The 22613-nt window shown below is 46.6% G+C and overlaps 1 protein-coding gene and 1 long non-coding RNA gene across 2 annotated transcripts; one reads left to right on the forward strand and one right to left on the reverse strand.

Annotated features, from left to right (window-relative positions):
• Positions 1-340: 340 nt before the first annotated feature.
• Positions 341-12161, reverse strand: PDRG1 (p53 and DNA damage regulated 1). Its single transcript, XM_082226570.1, is given in 6 exon segments — positions 341-792; positions 3534-3614; positions 5447-5521; positions 9467-9542; positions 11951-12055; positions 12057-12161. Coding segments are annotated over 6 exon segments (510 nt in total). The 5' UTR covers positions 12147-12161; the 3' UTR covers positions 341-709.
• A 1552-nt stretch (positions 12162-13713) lies between these two features.
• LOC309534412 lies at positions 13714-15805 on the forward strand. Its single transcript, XR_014220695.1, has 2 exons — positions 13714-14319; positions 15484-15805. It is a non-coding gene; the product is annotated as an uncharacterized lncRNA (long non-coding RNA).
• The last annotated feature ends 6808 nt before the right edge of the window (positions 15806-22613 follow it).

Below are 22613 nucleotides of genomic sequence, written 5' to 3' on the forward strand. Positions count from 1 at the left end.
GGATTCCCAGGCTTGATTACCTTGACTTAAACCAATGATCAGTGCCTACAGTTCCATACAGCCTGCCCCATTTTAAGCTGGAAGAAGCTGCGCAGAAGTGCCAGGTGTTTGGCAGGAGCGGAGGGAGGAGGCAGGCATTCCCAGCTGCGCCATTTGGTGTTTTCGCACACCTGGCTCACAACCCCCTTCCCACAGCAAGACAGCCTGTTGGGCAAAAGGGGCATGTGTGGCTTTCTGGGCTTTGTGCCCAGAGTTTTAACACATAGGAATTGATGAGCTCGGGCGAAGAATCTTAACACAAGCAAGCTGAACAAAAGAACACTTTCCATCGCCACACCGCTTTTGGATTTGAGCATACAATTTATTAGTACAAAGACGTGTGCATAGTGTCCTGTTCCTGCCGCTTCCTTTCCAGCAGTCGGAACTCAGCAACCCATCTTATGACGACAACATTGCAACCTCTTACTCTTCGGACTTCAATGCTTGTGCTTCAGTCAGGCTGTCAAAGCCGCAGAAGGACACCAGGTTGAGCATTTTGCTTCACCCAAGCCCAAACTTCTCCAACAAAGGATGCCAGGGATCAGATGCTCAACAGCTCAGGAAACCCCCTTCTTCAGGCATACGCGAAGCTGTCTTTTGAAAAGCGAGCAGTTCTCTCGAGTTTTTTCTGTGCAGGAGGCAGCTGCTAAATCCACACCAGGAAGCCGCTTCAACCATCCACCACGTTTCTCATGAACCGCATCTCTTCAGCGCTCAAAGGCTTCAGGCTGTAGCCTTTCAGCTCTGGCTTACCTTTGGAAAGAGCAAGGATTACATGAAAATGATGTACAGATGGTATATAACACCAGTGCAGATAGGAAGAATGTATAAAACCGGCTCAAACACATGTTGGAAATGTAAGGTAAAAGAAGGGACTTTTTCCCATATGTGGTGGGACTGTAGTAAAATTTAAAAATTTGGAGAAATGATATATAACGAGTTGAAGAAAATGTTCCAATTAACATTTGTAAAAAAAAGCCTGAATCATTTTTGTTAGGGACCTGCCAAGGAAACTGAAAAGCATCTTCATGTATGCGACAACGGCGGCAAGAGTCTTAATAGCACAAGGATGGAAGAACGAGGAAATCCCGACCAAAGAACTGTGGCAAGAGAAATTGATGGACTATGCAGAATTGGCGAAACTGACACACAAACTACGCGACAAGGACAACTGTGACTTTAAAGACGAACGGGAAATACTTTACAAAGTATTTAAAGAAACAACAAAATGAACTGGACTCCTTGGCAGGGTTTGAATAAACATACAGTGGTGCCCCGCAAGACGAATGCCTCGCAAGACGGAAAACCTGCTAGACGAAAGGGTTTTCCGTTTTTGAGCTGCTTTGCAAGACGATTTTCCCTATGGGCTTGCTTTGCAAGATGAAAACGTCTTGCGAGTGTTCCGATTTTTTCCCCGCTCCCCCCCCCTTTTTCTAAGCAGCTAATAGCCTTTTAGCTGCTAATCCGCTAAGCCTTTAATAGCCGCTAAACCGCTAATAGCGCTAATCGGGTTGCTTCGCAAGACAAAAAAACCGCTAGACGAAGAGACTCGCGGAACGGATTAATTTCGTCTTGCGAGGCACCACTGTACACAATTTTTTGATTGGTAACATATGGACCTTTGCAATTAAGGATCTTTACAATTTTGTAATATGCAGAGAATAATATGTGCTGAAAAACCAGATAGAGGAGCTGAGGGAAGTCTGGGGGTGGGTGTTCTTTTTGGGGGAGGGGGAAAATGGGGGGGGGGGGAGAATGAGGATGATGTATTTTTCATAAATTGTTATGTTGAAATTCTTAATAAAAATATTTAAAAAAAATAGGAAAGAGCAAGGAGGTGAAGAGTGTTAAAAAGGTTGGGAGGAGCCGTAGTAGAAGCGCCAGCCGAGCCACTGGGGAATCTGCAGCTTCCTTTGCAAAGTGTGGCTTTGGCTCCCTTGCCTGGATTGCTGGGGACCAGATGTGCCATCACTGGCCGTGAAGTGCTCAGCGGTAAAGGACAAACATTTGGCCCAAGAAGCTTAGAGCTGGGACAGAGGTGAGCAAATACAGTTTGAATTGATTCAGTTTCTGCCAAAGGACACTCAGAAGACTACAGCCTCATTGGTGGGGGACGGGGGAAGGAAAGAAGGAGCCTGCTCTGGAATAGCACGAGGGACTCGGCGACCTTCAGGCCCTGCAGCTTTATGAACTGTCAATAAGGGATAAATAAAAAAAAACACATTCCACTGTGGCAATGCGGCTAAAGCTTTGCTTAATGATGCATCCTCGCTTGGACACTGATAGAAGGGAAAGGGGTTTAGATGGTGGAAACCAGACAAACTAGGCGAGGGATCCTTCACACAGCTAACCATTGTGTGGATGAATTTCAAAAGGTACAGAGCAGGTGGGGGAACTCCGTGCCCCCCCTCCCACAACGGAAGTTCAAAACCTTTTGCTCCACGCTGCGATCCCAAATCGGATCTACCCTCCCCAAAAGAAATCCTGCAATTTGCGTTGAAAGAAAAGCTTTGGCAGAAATGGGAGCGTTTACTCCAGTGCAAATAGTAGGTGTGTGGGGCCTGATCCCAAGCCAAGACTGCTGCAGAGGGGGCCAAGGTGAAAACCTCTCTACCTCACGCTAGGATTCTGATCTAGAATCCTGTAACTGCTATAAACTTTGAACTCATTTATAGCTTTCCTTTACACTTTGTTGGAAGCCGCCCAGAGTGGCTGGGGCGACCGAGTCAGATAGACATGGTACAACAAATTTTGTTGTTGCTGTTGTTCCGCAGAAACCTTTTCTTACAATTGTCTCATTCCATGGAGGAAACACTTTGACCAAAAAGTAGGCTGTTCCAGAGCACTCCCCAGCAGCAGGGAAGCTCCAAGGTCTTCTGGGTCTCTGCCAGGTCTCATGGCTGCCTGGTTGATATTGACCAGTGACAGAGCCTTTTCAGTGGTAGTTCCCCATTTGTAGAATGCCCTCCCGGATGAGGTGCACTTGTCTCCCTCATTACTGACTTTCGGGGGAAATCTCAAAAGGTTCCTGTTCACCCAGACATTTGATGGTTGAAAGGCATTGCCCCTGAGATCACTGTTTTTGGAGTGTTGCGTGGTTGTATTTCTTTTGTTTGATTATTGATGTGTTTCCTGCCCTGAGGTCCTTTGAGAGGAAGGGCAAGATCTAAACTAAACAAAAACCAACAAAATTACCCTGCCTCGCCTCAGCTTCCACTACACCCCTTGCTTAGCTTATAGACGCGAACACCCCAATAAGTAGACTTGAACCAGCCTATTCTCAGATATTTATAAGCGTACACCTGTTCTTAAAAGAATAATCCTGCTCACCCCAAACCACTATGGTTATCCCAAACCACTATCGCTGATCGAGATGGCATGAAGAGTGGAGGCAAGAAGGCAACTTCTAAGCCCCGAGCACTTGATCAAGAGTCAACCAACCCATTGTTCCCCATCAAACGCAGGCACCTTATTCCAGCCTGTCTGGCAAATACCTTGAGCTTCCAAGAGACGGTTGACCTTCACTTTCAGCTCCTTCCGCAACTTGGCTATTTCTTCATCTAGGAGTTCTTGATCTGGAGAAAAAGCAGTGACATGTCACCTGGAAGATTTGAGACTCAATACCTGAATTAACTCTTATTACTCCCTGCTTTGTCTCTCGGTTGCAAGCACTGTGGTAGAAGGACTCTTTCTCCGCACTGGAAAGCTTGCCGTTGTGTTGTATTAAGATGCCGCCCTGCCTTTCAACTCATTAAAGGTAAAGGGACCCCTGACCATTAGGTCCAGTCATGACGAACTCTGCGGTTGCGGCACTCATCTCACTTTATAGGCCGAGGGAGCCGGCGTACAGCTTCCGGGTCATGTGGCCAACATGACTAAGCCACTTCTGGCAAACCAGAGCAGCGCATGGAAACGCTGTTTACCTCCCCCCGGAGCGGTACCTATTTATCTACTTGCACTTTGACGTGCTTTCAAACTGCTAGGTTGGCAGTTCCCATTTAAGCTTCAGTTTAAACCAGTATGAATTACATCTCACTGGCGACTACAAGCCAAAGTTTTTTATTTACTGCAACTAAACACAACAATTTGGGGACATCTCTTGCACACCAAGAATTTCAATAAAATTCCAACACATGGATTTTGCTGTACACTACTACTACTAATTGGGGACGCGGGTGGTGCTGTGGGTAAAACCTCAGCACCTAGGACTTGCCGATCGCATGGTCGGCGGTTCGAATCCCCGTGGCGGGGTGCGCTCCCATCGTTCAGTCCCAGCTCCTGCCCACCTAGCAGTTCGAAAGCACCCCTAAGTGCAAGTAGATAAATAGGTACCGCTTTATAGCGGGAAGGTAAACGGCGTTTCCGTGTGCTGCTCTGGTGCCGGTTTGCCGGAGCAGCGTCGTCACGCTGGCCACGTGACCCAGAAGTGTCTGTGGACAGTGCTGGCTCCCGGCCTCTAGAGTGAGATGAGTGCACAACCCTAGAGTCTGTCAAGACTGGCCCGTATGGGCAGGGGTACCTTTACCTTTACTACTACTAATTACACGAATACTAAACTAGTACACTGTTGTAAACTGCCGATATAATTCTATGATACAATGGTATAACAATATTTTTATAAATAAATACAAATAAATAATACAGTTGCATTTGAAAGGAGGATGGGATTTCCCCTCAAGGCTGGCTGGGTAACAGTTCAGGGGCTCTGTGTAATGTACAATTTGGCTGATTTGCTTCAGTCACTTTAGGCCTCAAAAGTTGTTGTTATTTAAATTTAGATTCTCTAGAAACACACAGTTAATACAACGTTGTCCCCATCTTCAAAAAGGGGGAGGGGAGAAGACTCGGGTAACTACCAACTGGTCAGCTTGACATCGATACTAGGAAAGGTCCCATAGCAGAAATTAAACGGTTAACAGTTAGAAAAGGATGCTGTGACTACTAAGACCCAGCATGGGTTTCTCGAAAACAAGTCATGGCAGGTTAATCTCATTTCTCATATAGTTACTAGCTTGGGGGATCAGGGGAATGCTGTGGACATAGTGTATCTTGATTTCAGTAAGGCTTTTGACAATGTCCTCTTTCCCCTTCAGTGGCCAGTTACTCAGCTTCTTCCCCCCTCTGTCTCTGGGGACAATTATCCCCCAATCCCCCCCAATTCATTTTAAATAACATCAAGCTGGTCAACAGGCCTCATAACCGCAGGGTGCAGGCAAAAGTTTGACAGCGTGTGACAAAACCTTAGAAGCTTGCATGCACTCAGACGGCATCTACCACATCAGCACAAAGTTGCCAAGATGGTACAAACTATGAAAAGAGAACCAAGATGATGAACTGCAAATTGACTTGGCTCTCGAAACCACAGATTTTTCCATGCAGGTGACAGAAAACATAACGGGGCTCTTACCTCTCTGCAACATGTCCTTGGTTTTTGCTTTCCCAAACTGCACAAACATGTTCCCAAAGCAAACCATGACTTTATCTGAAAAGAAGAAAACGAATCTGCATTAAAGAATCATAGAATTGTGGAGGTGGGAAGGGACCCTGAGGGTCATCAAGTCTCACCCAATGCAATGCAAGAATCTCAACTAAAACACCCATGGCAGATGATCATCCAATCTCTGCTTAAAAACCTCCAAGGAAGTGAAGGAGAGTCCACGAACTCCTGAGCGAGTCCCTTCCACTGCCAAACAACTCTTTCCGTCAGAAAGTTCTTCCTAATATTTATCTGGAATCTCCCTGCTTGCCATCTGAATCCATTGGTTCGGGTCCTACCTGATGACTTAAAGCAGGCATGGCCAAACTTGGCCCTCCAGCTGGGCCTACAACTCCCATCATCTCTAGCTAAGAGGACCAGTGGTCAGGAATGATGGGGATTGCAGTACCCAAACAGCTGGAGGGCCAAGTTTGGTCATGCCTGACCTAAAGCTCATGAACACCTTCTAAGTCTCATTAGAACAACCACCTAACAAAATAAATAGAGTGGTACCTCGGGTTAAGAACTTAATTCGTTCTGGAGGTCTGTTCTTAATCAAAATGGTTCTTAACCTGAGGTACCACTTTAGCTAATGGGGCCTCCCGCTGCTGCTGCACCCCCGGACACGATTTCTGTTCTCATCCTGAAGCAAAGTTCTTAATCCGAGGTACTATTTCTGGGTTAGTGGAGTCTGTAACCTGAAGCGTCTGTAACCTGAAGCATCTGTAACCCGAGGTACCACTGTGGTACCTCTGGATGCGAGCGGGATCCCTTCTGGAGCCCCGTTCGCATCCTGAAGCGAACGCAACCCGCACCTGCGGGTCGCGATTTGCTGTTTCCGCGCATTATGTCATTTTAAGTGTCTGCGCATACGCGAGCGGCGAAACCCGGAAGTAACGCGCTCCGTTACTTCCGGGTCGCCGCGGAGCATAACCTGAAAACACTCAACCTGAAGCACTTTTAACCCGAGGTATGACTGTATACCCAGATCTGCCCTACCCCTTACCAAACTGGAAGCCGTATTCAACTAACTTGTTGTGCTAGTGGACATCAGTGTGGGAATTCTCACTAGCACAACAGGACTTTATCCCACCCTTTCCTCCCTCTGTGCCCTCCTCAACTTTGCTCAAGAGGGCTGGGAGAACCCCCAGAACAGCACGTGGGATGGTGGTGCTGAAGGGAGATGGTTGCACTGGGCAAACAGAAATTCCTGGGCTGACAGAACGGTCTCTTTAGCACTACTCTTGAATGCAACCCAGTTTCTTGGCCTTTTGGCTAAGATCAAGTGTAGTGATGCAACCCAGTTGGTGGGGCTGGGATGGGAGGAAGTCAATGGACTCTGAAAAGCTGCCTGAGAATGAGAAATATTCCACAAGAGAGGGGTAAAGCAGACACCATCATTGGACAAAGACTCAGCACAAAGGCCTGGCCTAAGACGCGCATGAAGCAAAGCACCATCGCAGGCCCAGCGCGTTTATTCCGCCTTGCCCTCATTAATGCAAAAGGCTTGCTGCGTGTGAGGGAAGCCAGGCAATTTGCTGAGCACAATCTTTCCCCGGGGAGAAGAGGAGACGCGGCTGCCACTTGCGGCAGACGTTAGTCACCCAACTTAACGTGTCACCAGAAAACATTTGGATAGGACGGGCAGGCTGAAGGCTGGCAGCAAGGGAGCGGGGAGCCAGCGCAATTTGTGAAATGTAACAGTAACTATTATAAGTTATCACTAAACACTACAGTTACTGCATTATTTCCCGTAATGGCATCTGCATTTATAGTTACCAGCAGCACTGCAAAAATTCATGACGCAAAAGCCGTGACTGGGATCAGGCTGATTCCCTGTCCTGCTACTAAGCAGGATTATGAAACTTCTGCTGTCTGCTCTATTGAGCGGATACCGAGAAAAGAAGAGAAACTGCCATTCTTCTGACCTTATAAAGTGATTTATTTATACAGGTGTGGAGGGAAAGGATCTAATTATTAAGAGACAGCCCAACACAGAGCTGAAGACATATTTCAAATTTCCAAGCATCACATTTCTAGGTGTTCAGATGATTTCCCCTCCACCTGAGTGTACCACACCCCAATACAATGTACCGCAATACAAATGCAAGCAATTTAAACCAAACCTAACAAATATAGAAAGTCTAAGGCAAAATCAAAAAGCGGTTGTAACATTTACAGAAGAGGTAAGGCAGTCTGTCAACAAGTAACTTGGTCCTGAGCTGTATAGGGCCTTATAGGAACTTGTCGTAATCACGGTGCATTCAACTTCTACAGCGGCATCTGCAGCCAATTACTCATTTCTACAATTATGAGCTTGTTTCTCACTTCATGCTGGGATGGCCATCTTAGCCTCTCTTACAGTGCATGAAGGAGACAGCTGCATTTGATAAGCTTGCTCTAGTCATAATGCTCAAGAAGAAATGAAAGAGTTATTCCACATAACAAAATTGCCCTTGCTGTTATCTGAATTCTTTCTATCGCATCCTTCAAAATAATGCTAGCTTAGCAAGGGGCAGTTTCTATTAGGTTTATAGTTCCAGCGGTAAATAATAAAATAGGCGGAGGTCAGAGAAAATACAGGAGTCTCAAATGCTCGGCTCTGCCCTCGCCGGTCCTGGAAGGATCCTTTAAAAAAGTCCCATATGCTCAGAGACTTTGCGCCTGTTCATTGGGGGAGATAGGAAGCCCAGAGAACTTGGTTTTTTTTGATGTCCCTTTTATGAAGAGGCACGTAGTGAGACCATTGATCCCCTGCTGGTGAGGCTCGCTGACCTCCCGGAAAAGCAAAAAATCGACCTTTTCTTGTTAGGCAAAGATCATAAGACGACCCGGATGGTCGCCAGATTCTGTGTAGGCGCAGACCATGCCCCGACCCAAACTAGTTTGTTAAGAAAATCCCCAAACTTGGTTCCATGGGTGACTCTGAGTCATCTCTCTGCGGCAGCTCATCTTAAAGTTTTAAGTGTCTATACACTTATTGCATTTATAAATTTTAAATTTATTGTTGTACATTATTTTAAATGTTTGTTTTCCTTCTAGGATTGTACCCCCAAGTGTGTTTTATAAGCTGGTCTCCGACTGTAATATCTATCTATCTATCTATCTACAGGCATCTCAAGACAATCTAGATTCAGCATAGAGGCTTATAGGACATCGAAATTGCAGGAACAAATGTGAACTTCATTCACAAGTAAAGAGGCCTGTGTGGCCAGAGTACCAAGTTCAAATCACTTCTCTATGCAAGAGGTCTTGGGAACTCCTTAGCTGTCAGCCTTGTGTAATTTACAGGATAGTTGCAAGGAAAACATGCTAAATCTGGGGTCCTTGGAGAAAGTTACATTTTCTGCTTTATCAAAAAAACTTACAAAGCAAGCAGCACAGCACAAGGTATACCTGCCCTATACTTTGGTACATTGGTATTATTGGAACCCTGGTACAGTGGTACCTCGGGTTACATACGCTTCAGGTTACAGACTCCACTAACACAGAAATATTATCTCGGGTTAAGACCTTTGCTTCAGGATGAGAACAGAAATTGCACGACGACGGCACAGCGGCAGCAGGTGGCCCCATTAGCTAAAGTGATCTTCAGGATAAGAACCGTTTCAGGTCAAGAACAGACCTCCAGAACTAATTAAGCTCTTAACCCGAGGTACCACTGTACACAGGAAGACCTGGACAGACATCAGAGCTCTCAAACTGCCATGTGCCATATCCTTCTGGGAAGCAATGGGTTTCTGTAGACAGACTGAAAAGGGACAGGAGACTATCAGCTCAACAACAGCACACATGATATGCGCACAAAGGAACTGCAAGGTTCAGACCATGGCATCTCCTTTTATAAGCATCTCAGGTGGCAGGTTGGGAAAGGCAGACTGCCTAAGGCACTGGAGAACTGTTGCCAATTACAATGGACTGCAATGTGTGATGTTCAAAAAGACCTCTCACCTGAAGTCTCCATGTCCTTGCTCAGGGCCCTCAGGGCCTCACGGTTCTGATTTTGTTTCATACCCAGATCCACAATCTAAGGGAGAAATGGGGAAAAAACCTTCAGGGTGTGTCACAACAAGATTTCCATGAAGGCCAGCTCACAAGCACTCCCCTGATCCCCGTATTGTATTTTTATGTTGTTCTAACTGTTCCTATATGGGATGTGGGTGGCGCTGTGGTCTGAACCACAGAGCCTAGGGCTTGCTGATCAGAAGGTTGGCGGTTCGAATCCCCGCAACGGGGTGAGCTACCATTGCTCGGTCCCTGCTCCTGCCAACCTAGCAGCTTGAAAGCACGTCAAAGTGCAAGTAGATAAATAGGGAAGGTAAACAGCGTTTCCGTCTGCTGCTCTGATTTCGCCAGAAGCGGCTTAGTCATGCTGGCCACATGACCCAGGAAAACTGTCTGCAGACAGACTCTGGCTCCCTCAGCCAGTAAAGCGAGATGAGCGCCGCAACCCCAGAGTTATTCACAACTGGACTTAACTGTCAGGGGTCCTTTACCTTTACCTTTTAACTGTTCCTAAGGCCTTACAGAAAAGGGCAGGTAAGAAATCAATACAGTCAGCAAAAATTATGATCGTAAAAAACACACACCCTCAAAGCAGTTTACAAAAAAAAAAAAAAGGTAAAGCAATAAAATTTTCCCTGGGAGAAGTTAACAACAGTAATCTTAAGTTTTGAAAAAGTTAAAACAATAAGACTAAAAAAAAAAAAAAGATTAAAACAAGCACCAACTTTCTAAACACCTGGGCAGCCTTGCCTAAATAAGCGAACAAGGGAGGCATTCACGGTCAGTTTGGACACCTCTTTTTCAACGAAAAATAGCACTAATAATAAGAATGATGATGCATGGGTGGGTGGGTGGGTAACTGTGGTCCTCAGCCGAAGGGCGGAATAAAAAAAAGGTAAAGGGACCCCTGACAATTAGTTCCAGTCGCAAACGACTCTGGGGTTGCGGCGCTCATCTCGCTTTACTGGCCGAGGGAGCCGGCGTACAGCTTCCGGGTCATGTGGCCAGCAGGACTAAGCTGCTTCTGGCAAACCAGAGCAGCGCACGGAAATGCCGTTTACCTTCCCGCTGGAGCGGTACCTATTTATCTACTTGCACTTTGACATCTTTTCGAACTGCTAGGTTGGCAGGAGCAGAGACCGAGCAACGGGAGCTCACCCCGTCGCGGGGATTCGAACCGCCGACCTTCTGATCGGCAAGCCCTAGGCATTGTGGTTTAACCCACCGTGCCACCCGCGTCCCAGAAATGTAATAAATGATAACAACAGTTGGTCGTCCAAATGTTGTAGGACTGTAACTCCAGCCACCCCTGAAGGCATCTGGGGCGGAGGAGGGAGCACAGATTTGCAACAAGGGAATGTACACAAAGCCCATGGGGGGTGTTAGAGTGTGTGTGTGTGTGAAATATACACATATATACATATATTGTTTACTGCTTAAATAATATATGTATATGTGTGTGTGTACCAAACTGCGGGAGGCTGTGGAAGACAGGAGTGCCTGGCGTGCTCTAGTCCATGGGGTCCTGAAGAGTCGGACACGACTAAACGGCTAAACAACAACAACAAAATGTGTGTGTATTACACACACACACTCTAACTAAACAACATACATATATACACCCCCCCACATATATATATTAGACACACACACACACCCATGGGCTTTGTGTATATATATATGTGTGTGTGTGTGTGTATTACACACACACACACACTCTCTAAACAACAACATACATATATACGCACACCCACACACCCACATATATATATATATATTAGACACACACACACACACCCATGGGCTGTGTGTGTGTGTGTGTGTGTATTACACCCACACCCACACACTAAACAACATACATATATATGCACACCCACACCCACATATATATATTAGACACACACACACCCATAGGCTTTGTGTGTGTGTGTGTGTGTGTATATGTGTGTGTGTGTGTGTGTGTGTGTTACACATACACACTCTAAACAACAACATACATATATACCCACACACACCCCACACACATATATATTAGACACAGACACACACCCATGGGCTTTGTGTATATATATATATATATATATATATATATATATATATGTGTGTGTGTGTGTGTGTGTGTGTGTGTATTACACACACACACTAACTAAACAACAACATACATATACACCCACACCCACACACATATATATATTACTTACACTCACACACACCCCATGGGCTTTGTGTGTGTGTGCATAAAATAATCAGCTACAGCAGCCTCCGCCCACCTGGAAGCTGAGGAAGCCTAACGTTGCCACGAAGGGGAGCTTAACTTTTACCTGCCCTATACTTCTCAGGGGGGCGGTTGAGATGGGGGGGGTCTGTCTGGGGGGGGGCAGGGGGCGTCCTCTCCCTCCTCCTCCTCCCTCCTCCCGCCCCGAGGCCTACCTGCTGCCTCCCGCCCATCACCTCCTCGGCCAGCTCCTCCACCTCCGCCAGCACCCGCAGCGCCACGTCCGGCTCCAGCTCGCCCATGGCGGCCCGGAGGGAAGGGGAGCCGCGGCGCGGAGGGGGAGGAGGAGAGGCCTAGTCGGAGGCCCTTCCGCGCAGGCGCCTCGCCTGCCTCCAGGAGGGCGGTCGCCATGGCAACCGGCTAGGCCCGGCCCGGCCCGCCGCCTTTCCTAGTCCCCCGGTTCCGCCGTTGGGGCCTCGGCCCCGGGCCAGTCGGTAGCCGGCTTCCCTGCACCGGGACGCTACCGCGTGGCCCTCCTGATAGCGAAAGTGGCTCCGTCAAAACTTCAGGGCTTTGCTGCTCTTCCGTGGGAAATGCCGCTTTGTTTATATTATATTATCGCATTTATATATATATCTCTCTCCACAGGGCGCAAAGTGGGGCATTTGGGCCTCTCCCCGCCCCGTGGCTTGTTGGTTTGTATTTTCTTTTCTTTTCTTTTTTTAATATTTTATTAAGTTTTCACAATAGAAAAGCATACAAAGACAAAGAAAATACAAAATCACAAAAAACAATACAATACAAAAATACAAACATTAAACACATCAAAAGAAAAAGAAAAAAGAGATAAAAACACATATAGTAACAAAAAGCAACAACAAAAATTACCTCTTTCTTAATTTCTCATCTTCAATTAACTTATTTTCCCGACTTCCTCACGTCTCCCGTTCTTGTATCCCTTTTAAGAAATTAATTCAGCAAGTTCATATCCTATTAGTTTATCTGTAGTTAATCCAATGTATTTTCTTTTCTTTTCAAAGCAGCAAGTAAAAAGCAGTAATGAAAACAGCACAAGAATTGCAACTCTGCATTTGCGCTGAAAATGCAATCAGAACTTGCCTGACATCATCATTAACAATCACCATCATCATTTATTTATTATTAATTCAATTTATATACCTCCCTTTATCAGAAAATCCCAGGGTGGTGTACAACATTAAAAAAACACATTAGAGAACCAGGTAGGTAGCCGTGTTGGTCTGACGCAGTAGAAATATATTAAAAAATATTTTTACATGTCCAGTTGCACCTTAGAGACCAACTAAGTTTGTTCTTGGTATGAGCCTTTCTGTGCATGCAAAAGCTCATACCAAGAACAAACTTAGTTGGTCTCTAAGGTGCTACTGGACAATTTTTTTATTTTTTAAATATATTTTTACATTACAGAACATTGGTGATAAAAAAACAGAATACTGTAAAAACAAACTGATGGACAGCCTAATAATACAAATAGGACTGAATTCAATAGGATTGGCTTCCGAGTAGACACGTAAACCTTCATAGGATTTAAAGGGGGTGGCTTTTGAGGAGGGGTCCGAAGGAAGAGAGCGTTTGGACTTCTGGAGAGCGTTTGGAGCAGCAAGGGAGCATGTTAAGAATTACGTATGTTATAGGAATTTAAGGTCTATAATAATAATAATAATAATAATAATAATAATAATTTATTTATATCCCGCCCTCCCCAGCCAAAGCTGGGCTCAGTGCGGCTAGCAACAGTAAAATAATACAATATTCCAAAATCAATTCATTATAAAATCAGTTCAATATATAAATTAAATGTTCATAAATGTACAAGGCAAACACATACATAAATATATAAACCACATGTCTGAAACAGTACAGGAAGACAGTCCTGAAACCATTTTTGACTCCCAAATTGACCTCAATTTCTCTGCAAGGAGGGAGGAAATGGGAAAGCCTCCCCATTGTCTCTTTGCTCACAAATCCTGTCTTAAGGGTGTATCTGTGTATGAAAAGGGTGAGCCTGTGACATGGATTTAGGAACTAAGTATTTACCTTCACAAAAGAATGGCCAGGCTGCCCAGGTAATGCAATCAGTGACCATTATCAGGTATCCTGGCGGGCAGGATTTCTGCTGTAGACCGCTTCGTGTGATCTATTTCTGCTGTAGACCGCCCCTTCAGTGATGTATGTATGTATTGGGGGGGTGGCCTTGAGCAACAGGGTGGCAATTTCAAAAGTCTATATAAGGGCTTGCACACCAATGTTCGGGGTTCCCCCTTCCTCCTGCGTGGGGTGGTGGTGAGCACCCTGTTGCAACAGTTTAATAAAGATCAGGCTTACAAGTTGCTTTGCTTCTCAGTATTCTCTGGTTGGCCTCTGTTATTTCCTCCTACCAATAGGGAACCCACTTAAGGACTCTATAGGGGCTCTTGGATACCCCATAAGGGAAAAGGAGCAGATTTTGTTTACAACATGTAAGAGACCAGTTGAAGGGGGCAGAACTGCAGGAACAAAACTAGAGGAACTGCCTGGGAGCTTTGGAAGAATAAAGGGCAGAAAGGTAAGTTGGTTATTTATGTATTTCTTCTTCTTTGGCGATCACTCGTAGCCGGGTAAGATTGTCTTCCATAAGCATGATTTTAACAATGAGTCCGTAAGTGACTGTGGAGGCCAATTCTGGATCCACACGTCCTTCCACAGTTGGGACATTAGTTTCCAGGCGGGAGTTGATCTCAGCATGGATTTGCTAAGTGTGCCTTCCTCTTAGCACATTTCTGCCTTGCATCCTGAGTTCGAGTGTCTTCAAAGCCCAGGACACCTTTGGTAAAGGCTGTTATCCAACTGGAGCGTTTGCAGGCCAATGTTTCCCAATTGTTGGTGTTTATACTACATTTTTAAAGATTTGCCTTGAGTGGGTCTTTAAACCTCTTTTGTTGACCACCAGCATTACACTTTCCATTTTTAAGTTCAGAATAGAGTAGTTGCTTTGGAAGATGATCATCAGGCATCCGCACAACATGACCAGTCCAACAAAGTTGATGCTGAAGAATCATTGCTTCAATGCCACTACTGCGACCCGTGTTTTGTTAGCCTCAAAATGGAAAACAAGCGAGGTCCCAACTAATGGCAACTTAAGCTGATGGAATGTGCGCAGCTTGCAGACTTAACATCTAGAATAAGAATAAGAAGAACATAACGTTTAGAGAAGATTGGGAAATGTTTATTGAATTGTGTACACTTGAAAATGTTGGCAGCATTAAGATAAATTCAAAAGTGTAAATAAGTTTTGATGGATGTAATAATGGAATACTGAATGGTTTAGTTTATGTAAAATATGCAGGGATTTAGGATATGTAAAATGAACCATGGAAAGAGAAGAAGGGAAGTCACTGATAATTTAATTATGTTTAAATGAGTATTCTAAATAGTAAAACAGAAAATTTAATAAAAATTATATAAAAGAAAGAAGGAAAAAGAAAGGTAAGTTGCAGTGAGGTCATGGAGGGCTCTGAAATCGGGGCCTGGACATAGAAGGGAATGGGGAACAAATGTTCGGATTTGGGGAAAGTGGCCATCCGGTGGTCCCTTTTAGAATTTAGTTGCTACCCAGGGATTTATTGAGTGGGTGGGATACTGTCTAACTGGGGTAGTAGAGAGATAGGAAGGACATTTCCCAACCAGTCCCATGGAAAGGTGACCATTTGCCTCTCCCTTTCTCCTGTAGGATTTGATCACCCTGTAGTCGTGTAGAACTGCATTGCTTGTACCATGACGCACCGCGCATTCGCTCTCTCAACAGCGATTTGCTTTGCCCTGGATTGCATGGGTGCTGTTTTGTTGCAGCAGAGTGTCGGGTGAGATGCACTTTCCCAACTTGGTGAGTCTGTGGTTTATAATTTCAGTAGCAGCTTTCAGTGAAGAAAGTACTTTGCAAATCTTAACCACATTTATCCACTTTATGACTGAGCAGAAATTTAAATCCAGCTTTCTGGCCTCCAAAAACATATATTTATTTATTTATTCACTTCACTTTGCTGGCCCAAATGGGGGGAAAACAGGACAATTTATTTTATTTTTATTTTAGGCAAATGTGTGAGGGGCTTACAAATTTTAATCTTGAGAGACCAGGGTTCAAGTCCCTGTTCGTTCATGAAGGTGACTGGGTAATCCTGGGCCAGTCACCAGCTCACAGCCTAATACAAAGTTCACAAACTTGTTGTGAATATAATAGGGAGATGAGGTGATCAGTGTCCGCAGTCTTGAGCTCCTTAGGAGGAAAGGCGGGATATAAATTCAATAATAAATAAATAAAGTAAATTGTTTCCATCTCTCTCTCTCTCTCTCTCTCTCTCTCTCTCTCTCTTTCTTTCTTTCTCTCTCTCTCTCCCCGTGTCTCTCTCACATGCATACTTTGCCCCATTCTTCCTTGCCCCATTCTTCCATTGATATCCTTCTCTTGCCAGGATACCCTGTGATGGATTATTTGCCGCAGAAGCGGCCTCTGAATATTTGGCAGCCTGAAGTGGCGGTGGAGGGAGGATGGCTATTTCTGTGGAAACGAGTCAGCAGAACTTTTGATGAACTGGCAACTCTGCTGCATGAAGTCCTAGATTACGTTAATGTAATTAAACAGGGGCACTTGGTTCATGAGAGGCATCTGCTAAATGCACAAAAGCAATAAAAGTGAGAAATTGTGGCTTCGCGGAGACTCGTCCCTGCCAGAAAGCCAGCCAATTGTCATTAGGAGATTGCAAGCTCTTGGCTTTAGCTGCTGCCCGAGTTCTGAAACTGCATTATGCACGCTTAGAGCTCGTATTTGCATCATGGCTGACACCAAGTTCTTTTGCTATGGGGCAACAGGCGAAGAAGCCCTAGAGAAGGGGATTCAGCGTTGTGTTAGGAACGATGCCAATGATTCTCAGAATAGAGAACCCCACTGTGGCTTGGGATAAGCCTAGTGGTGGCAAGTCTCATCCTGAGTCACATTTCCACCCCACCCTTCCCCCAAGGAGTGAAAGGAAGCATCCATGGGGTAGCAATTGGACCAAGTTCCACCTATGGCAGCCTTCACAAACCTGGTGGCCTGCAGGTGTTATGGACTGCAGCTCCCATCTAGCTCAGCATCGTACGACTTTACTGGCGTGGCCTGATGGGAGCCACAGTTCAAAACATTTGGAGGGCACCAGCTTGGGGAAGGCTGTGCCCCACAAACTTCATGAACCAAGCAGGAGCATGAAGCCACATCTCCTTGGTCCAAGTCCAATTCTCCGCCTGTCACATCGCCACACTGGCTTGCAAAGGAAAGTAGTGGCAATTGTAATGCGCCATTAAATGGGCTGCTCTATTAGGTATATATGGCAAAGCAGAAAATCACTTGCTTGATTTCGTTTGTAGCATTGGCACAGCTTTTGGTACAGGTTGTTGTGCGTTCCTTTTATTGTTTTTGTTTGTCCCTAATGTTTTTTTGCTGTGTTGTGCTGTTTTGCAAACAGCTCTGGCCATTTGACTGACGGGCGAAGTATTAATCTCTTAAACAAAGAACCACAGTAAATGCTTCTAAAATACACTGCTTTTATAAGTATGTTTTGCAGTTTAATCTTGAACAGACCCAAGAACAGGCCTTTGGACACTTGTGGAGCATTTTACCCAGCCCCGCTGAAATCTTTGCGCCTTGCCCAAACTGAAATTTGAAATGGCACCTTGACTTTAGAAGTCATATTTCAAATCTGGTGGGAAAATGCACATCACCACATGGCTGGAAGCTGTGGGCGAATAGCTCTGGGTGAAATGGCCGTGGCCACACCATGCATTGAAAAGCCAACACCCTCTAGCTGGCTGGCAAGTCACACCCAAAATACTGAAATGGCACTGAAATGGCAGCATAACTTAATTGAAACTCGGAGGGGAAATGACAGAGAGGAAGAGCAGAGAGTGGAAATGGAAAGAGTTTGGAAATAAATGGCTGTATCCCCTATGGTGTCCTCATGCACCGTCCAGCCCAATAAATAAATCAGGAGTAGAAATCCAGGGGAGATTGGAAGGGGGTTGGAATAGATGACCCTTGGGGTCCCTCCCACAGCTCTACAATTCTAAGATTCCATCCCCAGGAGACTGTTGAGTGAAGCCGTTAAGAGCCGTTGTCCAGCTCTATAAGAAGAGCACGGCTGAATCAGACCAAAAGTCCATCCAGCTGAGCAACCTGTTTGCTGAAAATAAACAGCTGCTCCTCACTCTTTGCACCCCACCCCAAGCAAGTGGTGTTCAGAGATACGTTGCTTCTGAACACTGAGGTTCCATCTGTCCCGCATGAGTGTGTCTAACTAACCCCGCTTTAAAGCCGCCGCCACATGTTGTGGTAGCAATTTCAGCTGTGTACGCGAGAAACCATTTGTTGCAGGTCCACCTTTGCCAATGCAGTCCCACGGACATCTCCTTAGACCTAAGTCCCGCTGCATCAAGTTAAGCGTGTGAAAGGTTGGCACCTGAAAGTTGTCCCTTTTGCACACACGCACGGATCCACACGCCTCTAAATAATGCATGCTTTGTCATACTCGATTCCCACTGCTTCGTTGCCACCACCTCCTGGGTGATGCACTCTGATGCTTGCGCGCTCTCTCTCTCTCTCTCTCTTTGTAACAATCCACCCATGTCAAACAGATGGGCTCATTACAAGAGAAGGGGGTTGCCTCCTTGCGTTTTGGCTTAGCAGTACATCGCTGAGAGACCACTGGAGAGAGCGGTGCAGCCAATGAGATCAGATTTCATTCTCTGGCCCAAGCACAGACTGCTCTTGCCTCTGCCGGCAGCCAAGGGAAAGTGGGATCTGTCTGCGAGAACAAAGGCAGGGTTCTGCCAGCGACGTGTCACCCTTAGTAAAAGAAAAGGCTTGAGAACGGCTGCCTTAAAAGTAGAGCATTTGTTAGTGTTGGCCTTCTGCAGACAAGCAACACCTGCCGCCCGCACAGAATCTATTCTGAGGAAAGCAAGACAAAGTTCTCTGTCATTCAGGAACCAGGCTTCAGCATTCAGGGTCAAACCTCTCCCAGAGAGCCTGCAGACTAGCAGCAGGTACCTGGAAGACCAGAAATACACCTGGCCCCCAAAGGCTTCCCATCCCCACCCGCCCACCTCCCTGCCACGACAAACATAATAGCCCTGGGACTAAGGACTCCCCACAAACACTTCCAGTGTTCTGACTGGCAGCCTCAGATCTTCCAGCAGCAGCACCAAAATTTCTCCCACGCCCTTGGTGCCGCTTGTGAAAACAAGTTCTGTCCTAAAGAGACTTTTACCTGGACCAGATCCTTCCCCAACTCATGCTGGTTTTAGGATTACTTCACGACTAACCTGGCTACTCCCCTATAAGTACATGTTTTTGTGTGTGCCACAAATGAACCATGAATGCAACCCACACGTATTTGCTGCTGCTCGACTTGCACAAGCAGACTGGCTGGGGCTCACCGCTGAGTGTCCACTAACCGGCAAACTCAGTTTGTTGCAACGCAGTGTGTGAAGCATCCCTTCTTTACACCCTTAGCTCGCGTTTTGCAGAGAGATGATGACAAATTGCTGCTTGTTTGTATTCAGCCGGCATGGACGATCCGCCAATGGCCAGCCCTGTTGCTGTGCAGCTGTGCTCCTGCTAGGAATAGCAACCTAATCTTCCCTGACAGTTTGGCCACACCTGATCCTGCCACGACTCAGCTGGGCTGTCCTCCCAGATAGACGTCTGCCTGCAAGCCAGTTTTGCAGTCTTGACACACGGACTGACATTTGGAGCTAGGAAATTGGATCTGACCAAAGGTGTGTGTGTGTGTTTGTCTGTGGTGTTAGTGGACTCTTACATTGGAAATCCAGTGGGCTGGCAGCATGGGTTAAGAGAACTCATTTGGGGAGATGGTAAAGGAGAGGGCTCTCCACCGACAGTTCAAATCCCTCGTTCAAACATGTTTCTCCTGTGATGTCTTTGGCTTAACTCATGAAGTTAAGTTCACTGCAAGAAGTTACAGGGAACCAGGCAGAGGGCCTTCTTGGTGGTGGCACCCTCCCTGTGGAACACCCTCCTAACAGATGTCAAGGAGCTAAAGAACTACGCAACTTTTAGAAGACATCTGAAGGCAGCCCTCTATCAGTCAGGAGGTTTTTAATGTTTGATGTTCTGTTGTGTTTTTATATGTGTTGGAAGCCACCCAGAGTGCTTGGGACAACCCAGGCAGATGGGCAGGGTGTTGTTGTTGTTGTTGTTATGAGTCCTCCACACCCAGCGACGTTATTATTATTACAATTACCATCTTTCCGCCAAGGAACTCAAGGTGACATGAAACACATGGTTCTCTTCCCTCTTTATTTTATCCTCTGAAATATACTCGGAGTCGAGAGTGGATTTCATACTCTTTATTCAGCTCATAGTGGTGAGGAGGAATGGAAGTTCCCCCAGAATGTCTGCTTTATTTACATTATTTACACAATGGGCCCCACATGATTGACTAATTCCGGGATTCACCTGTAGGCCAATCAGGTTGCGGATTCACTTCCACCTGGAGCTGGATTGGGTGGCTCCTGTGGACCAATCAGACTGCTGCATTCTGGATCCTATTGTTCTAGGACCAATCATACTGCTGCATTCTGAATCCTATTCAACTCAGTACATAACATCCTCACAACAGCCTGTGAAGTAGGCTGGGCTGAGAGTGAACGACTGGCCCAAGATCACTCACTGAGCTTCATAGCTGAATTTGAACCCTGGTGTCCCAGGTCACAGTTCAACACTTAAACCACTACATCACACTAGCTCCCTGCCAGGTGCTGGTCATGGACATAAGGTGGCTTTCAAAGGGATTTGACAAATTCATGGAGGAGAAGTCTATCAGTGGCTTCAAGTCACAATGGTCATATACCGTCTCCAGGAAACAGAGGCAGGAGAGGACAATCGCCCTCATGGCCTGCTTCTGAGCTTCCCAGAGGCATCTTGGGAGCCGCTGTGGGCCACCGGGTGATGCACTAGAAAGTCTTTTGGTCTGACCCAGCAGAGCTTCTCTCACATGGTCACCATTAGCTCAGAGGGCTTTTAAGAAAGCCTTGCTAAAACAGGCGCATGGAGGTCTTTGCAATGGCTCTTTGCTGCAATAGCAAGAAGCGGAATGGGTAGCACATCTTTGATTGCCCCCGAGTTGCACTGATGGCCAAGCCAACAGCAGCTCTATCCATTTCGCTGCTGCTTAAGAGTTTCCTGGGGGCAGCTGGCTGGCCGCCGTCAGAGACAGCGTAGACTCGATGGCTCCTTGGCCTGCCATCTTTCTCCCTTTCTCTTTAAAAATTGGCTGGGACAGGAGGCACGGGTGACAGAAGGGCAGGGGAATGGACGGTGACTCACGTCTCCTCTCTGCAGCCTTGGAAGTGGCAGAGGCAAAACCGGTTGTCTCGGGTGTGCGATAAAAGGCTAATTTTTCACATCATGAGCTCGTCGCCATACAAGGGGGTGGCGTGAAGCCTTTGTTGCACGCTCACTTGGGATTTGCAAGAGGCACGCGATCTATAGAGCCTTCATGTCACTCCCTCGTGTGATGATCTTCTTGCCGTTCTGTGGGGCTCATGCACCTCAAAGGGGTCTCTAGGACTCCTCAGACAGCACGGGTGCTAATTTGTACATTAACTAACAGGAGGGGCTGTTTAAGCTCCAGCCTCCCAGCTGCTGCCCTGCTCAGTCCCATCAGCCCTTCTGTGGCTACTGGAGCTGAGGCCCTCATGCATTTTTAACAGAAAACACAATTAGATCATGATCGACAGGCGCTCACAAGTGCCGTATTAATGGCCAAGGAGGCTATTACACACTTCCTTTGTCCGGGACCGTAATATACTGGGCTAGTTAGCCTGTGATGCATTAGGGCTCTTCCCCTGGCCCTCGGGCTCACACTCCCAGCTTCTTCCCTTCCTGCCGGCATTTTTGGAGAGGCCTGACGGTGACAAATTGCTTCTTGTTTCCATTCATCCCTCATTGACAGCCTGCCAATGGTAAATCTGGCTGTTCTGCTGATGTTTCAAGGACTGGCTTGGCGCTGGCATTTTATCACTGCTGGAAGCGCCCTCCTCTCTCTCTCTCTCTCTCTCTCTCTCTCTCTCTCTCTCTCTCTCTCTCTCTCTCACACACACACACACACACACACACACTTTGCTAGCTGCAGTTCGCAGCAAAGGGCTGGCGTACTTTTCTACTGGGCTGCCGAGAAGTCGTTTCGCAGAACCCGGGAAACCAGCATCAAGGGGACGGTATGCACATATGGTTAGCCATGCAGACGGCTGCCCCAAACCAGTGGCGTGAGCTTCCAGAGGCAAAAGCCCTTTATGCTACAGTCAATGCGTAAAGAGCACAGGGAAGGGTGGTGTGGAATCTCTGCTGCAGTGCCTGGTGTCCAGTTCAAATCCCCCTGTCCGCTTCAGGAATGGGCATAGCTCAGTGATGAGAGCATCTACCTTGCAACCAGAAGGTCTCAGGTTTGATCTCCACTAGAGTCCCATGGACTGCAAGAAGATCAAACGCATCCATTCCTAAGGAAATCAGCCCTGAGTGCTCACTGGAAGGACAGATCCTGAAGCTGAGGCTCCAAGACTTTGGCTACCTCATGAGAAGAGAAGACTCCCTGGAAAAGACCCTGATGTTGGGGAAGATGGAGGGCACAAGGAGAAGGGGACGACGGAGGACGAGATGGTTGGACAGTGTTCTCGAAGCTACAAACATGAGTCTGACCAAACTGCGGGAGGCAGTGGAGGACAGGAGTGCCTGGTGTGCTCTGGTCCAGGGGGTCACGAAGAGTCGGACACGACTAAACGACTAAACAACAACATAGCATCTCCCAA

The sequence above is a fragment of the Podarcis vaucheri genome, assembly GCF_965113315.1.
Source record: "Podarcis vaucheri genome assembly, chromosome: 6".
In the NCBI taxonomy this organism is placed as follows: domain Eukaryota; kingdom Metazoa; phylum Chordata; class Lepidosauria; order Squamata; family Lacertidae; genus Podarcis; species Podarcis vaucheri.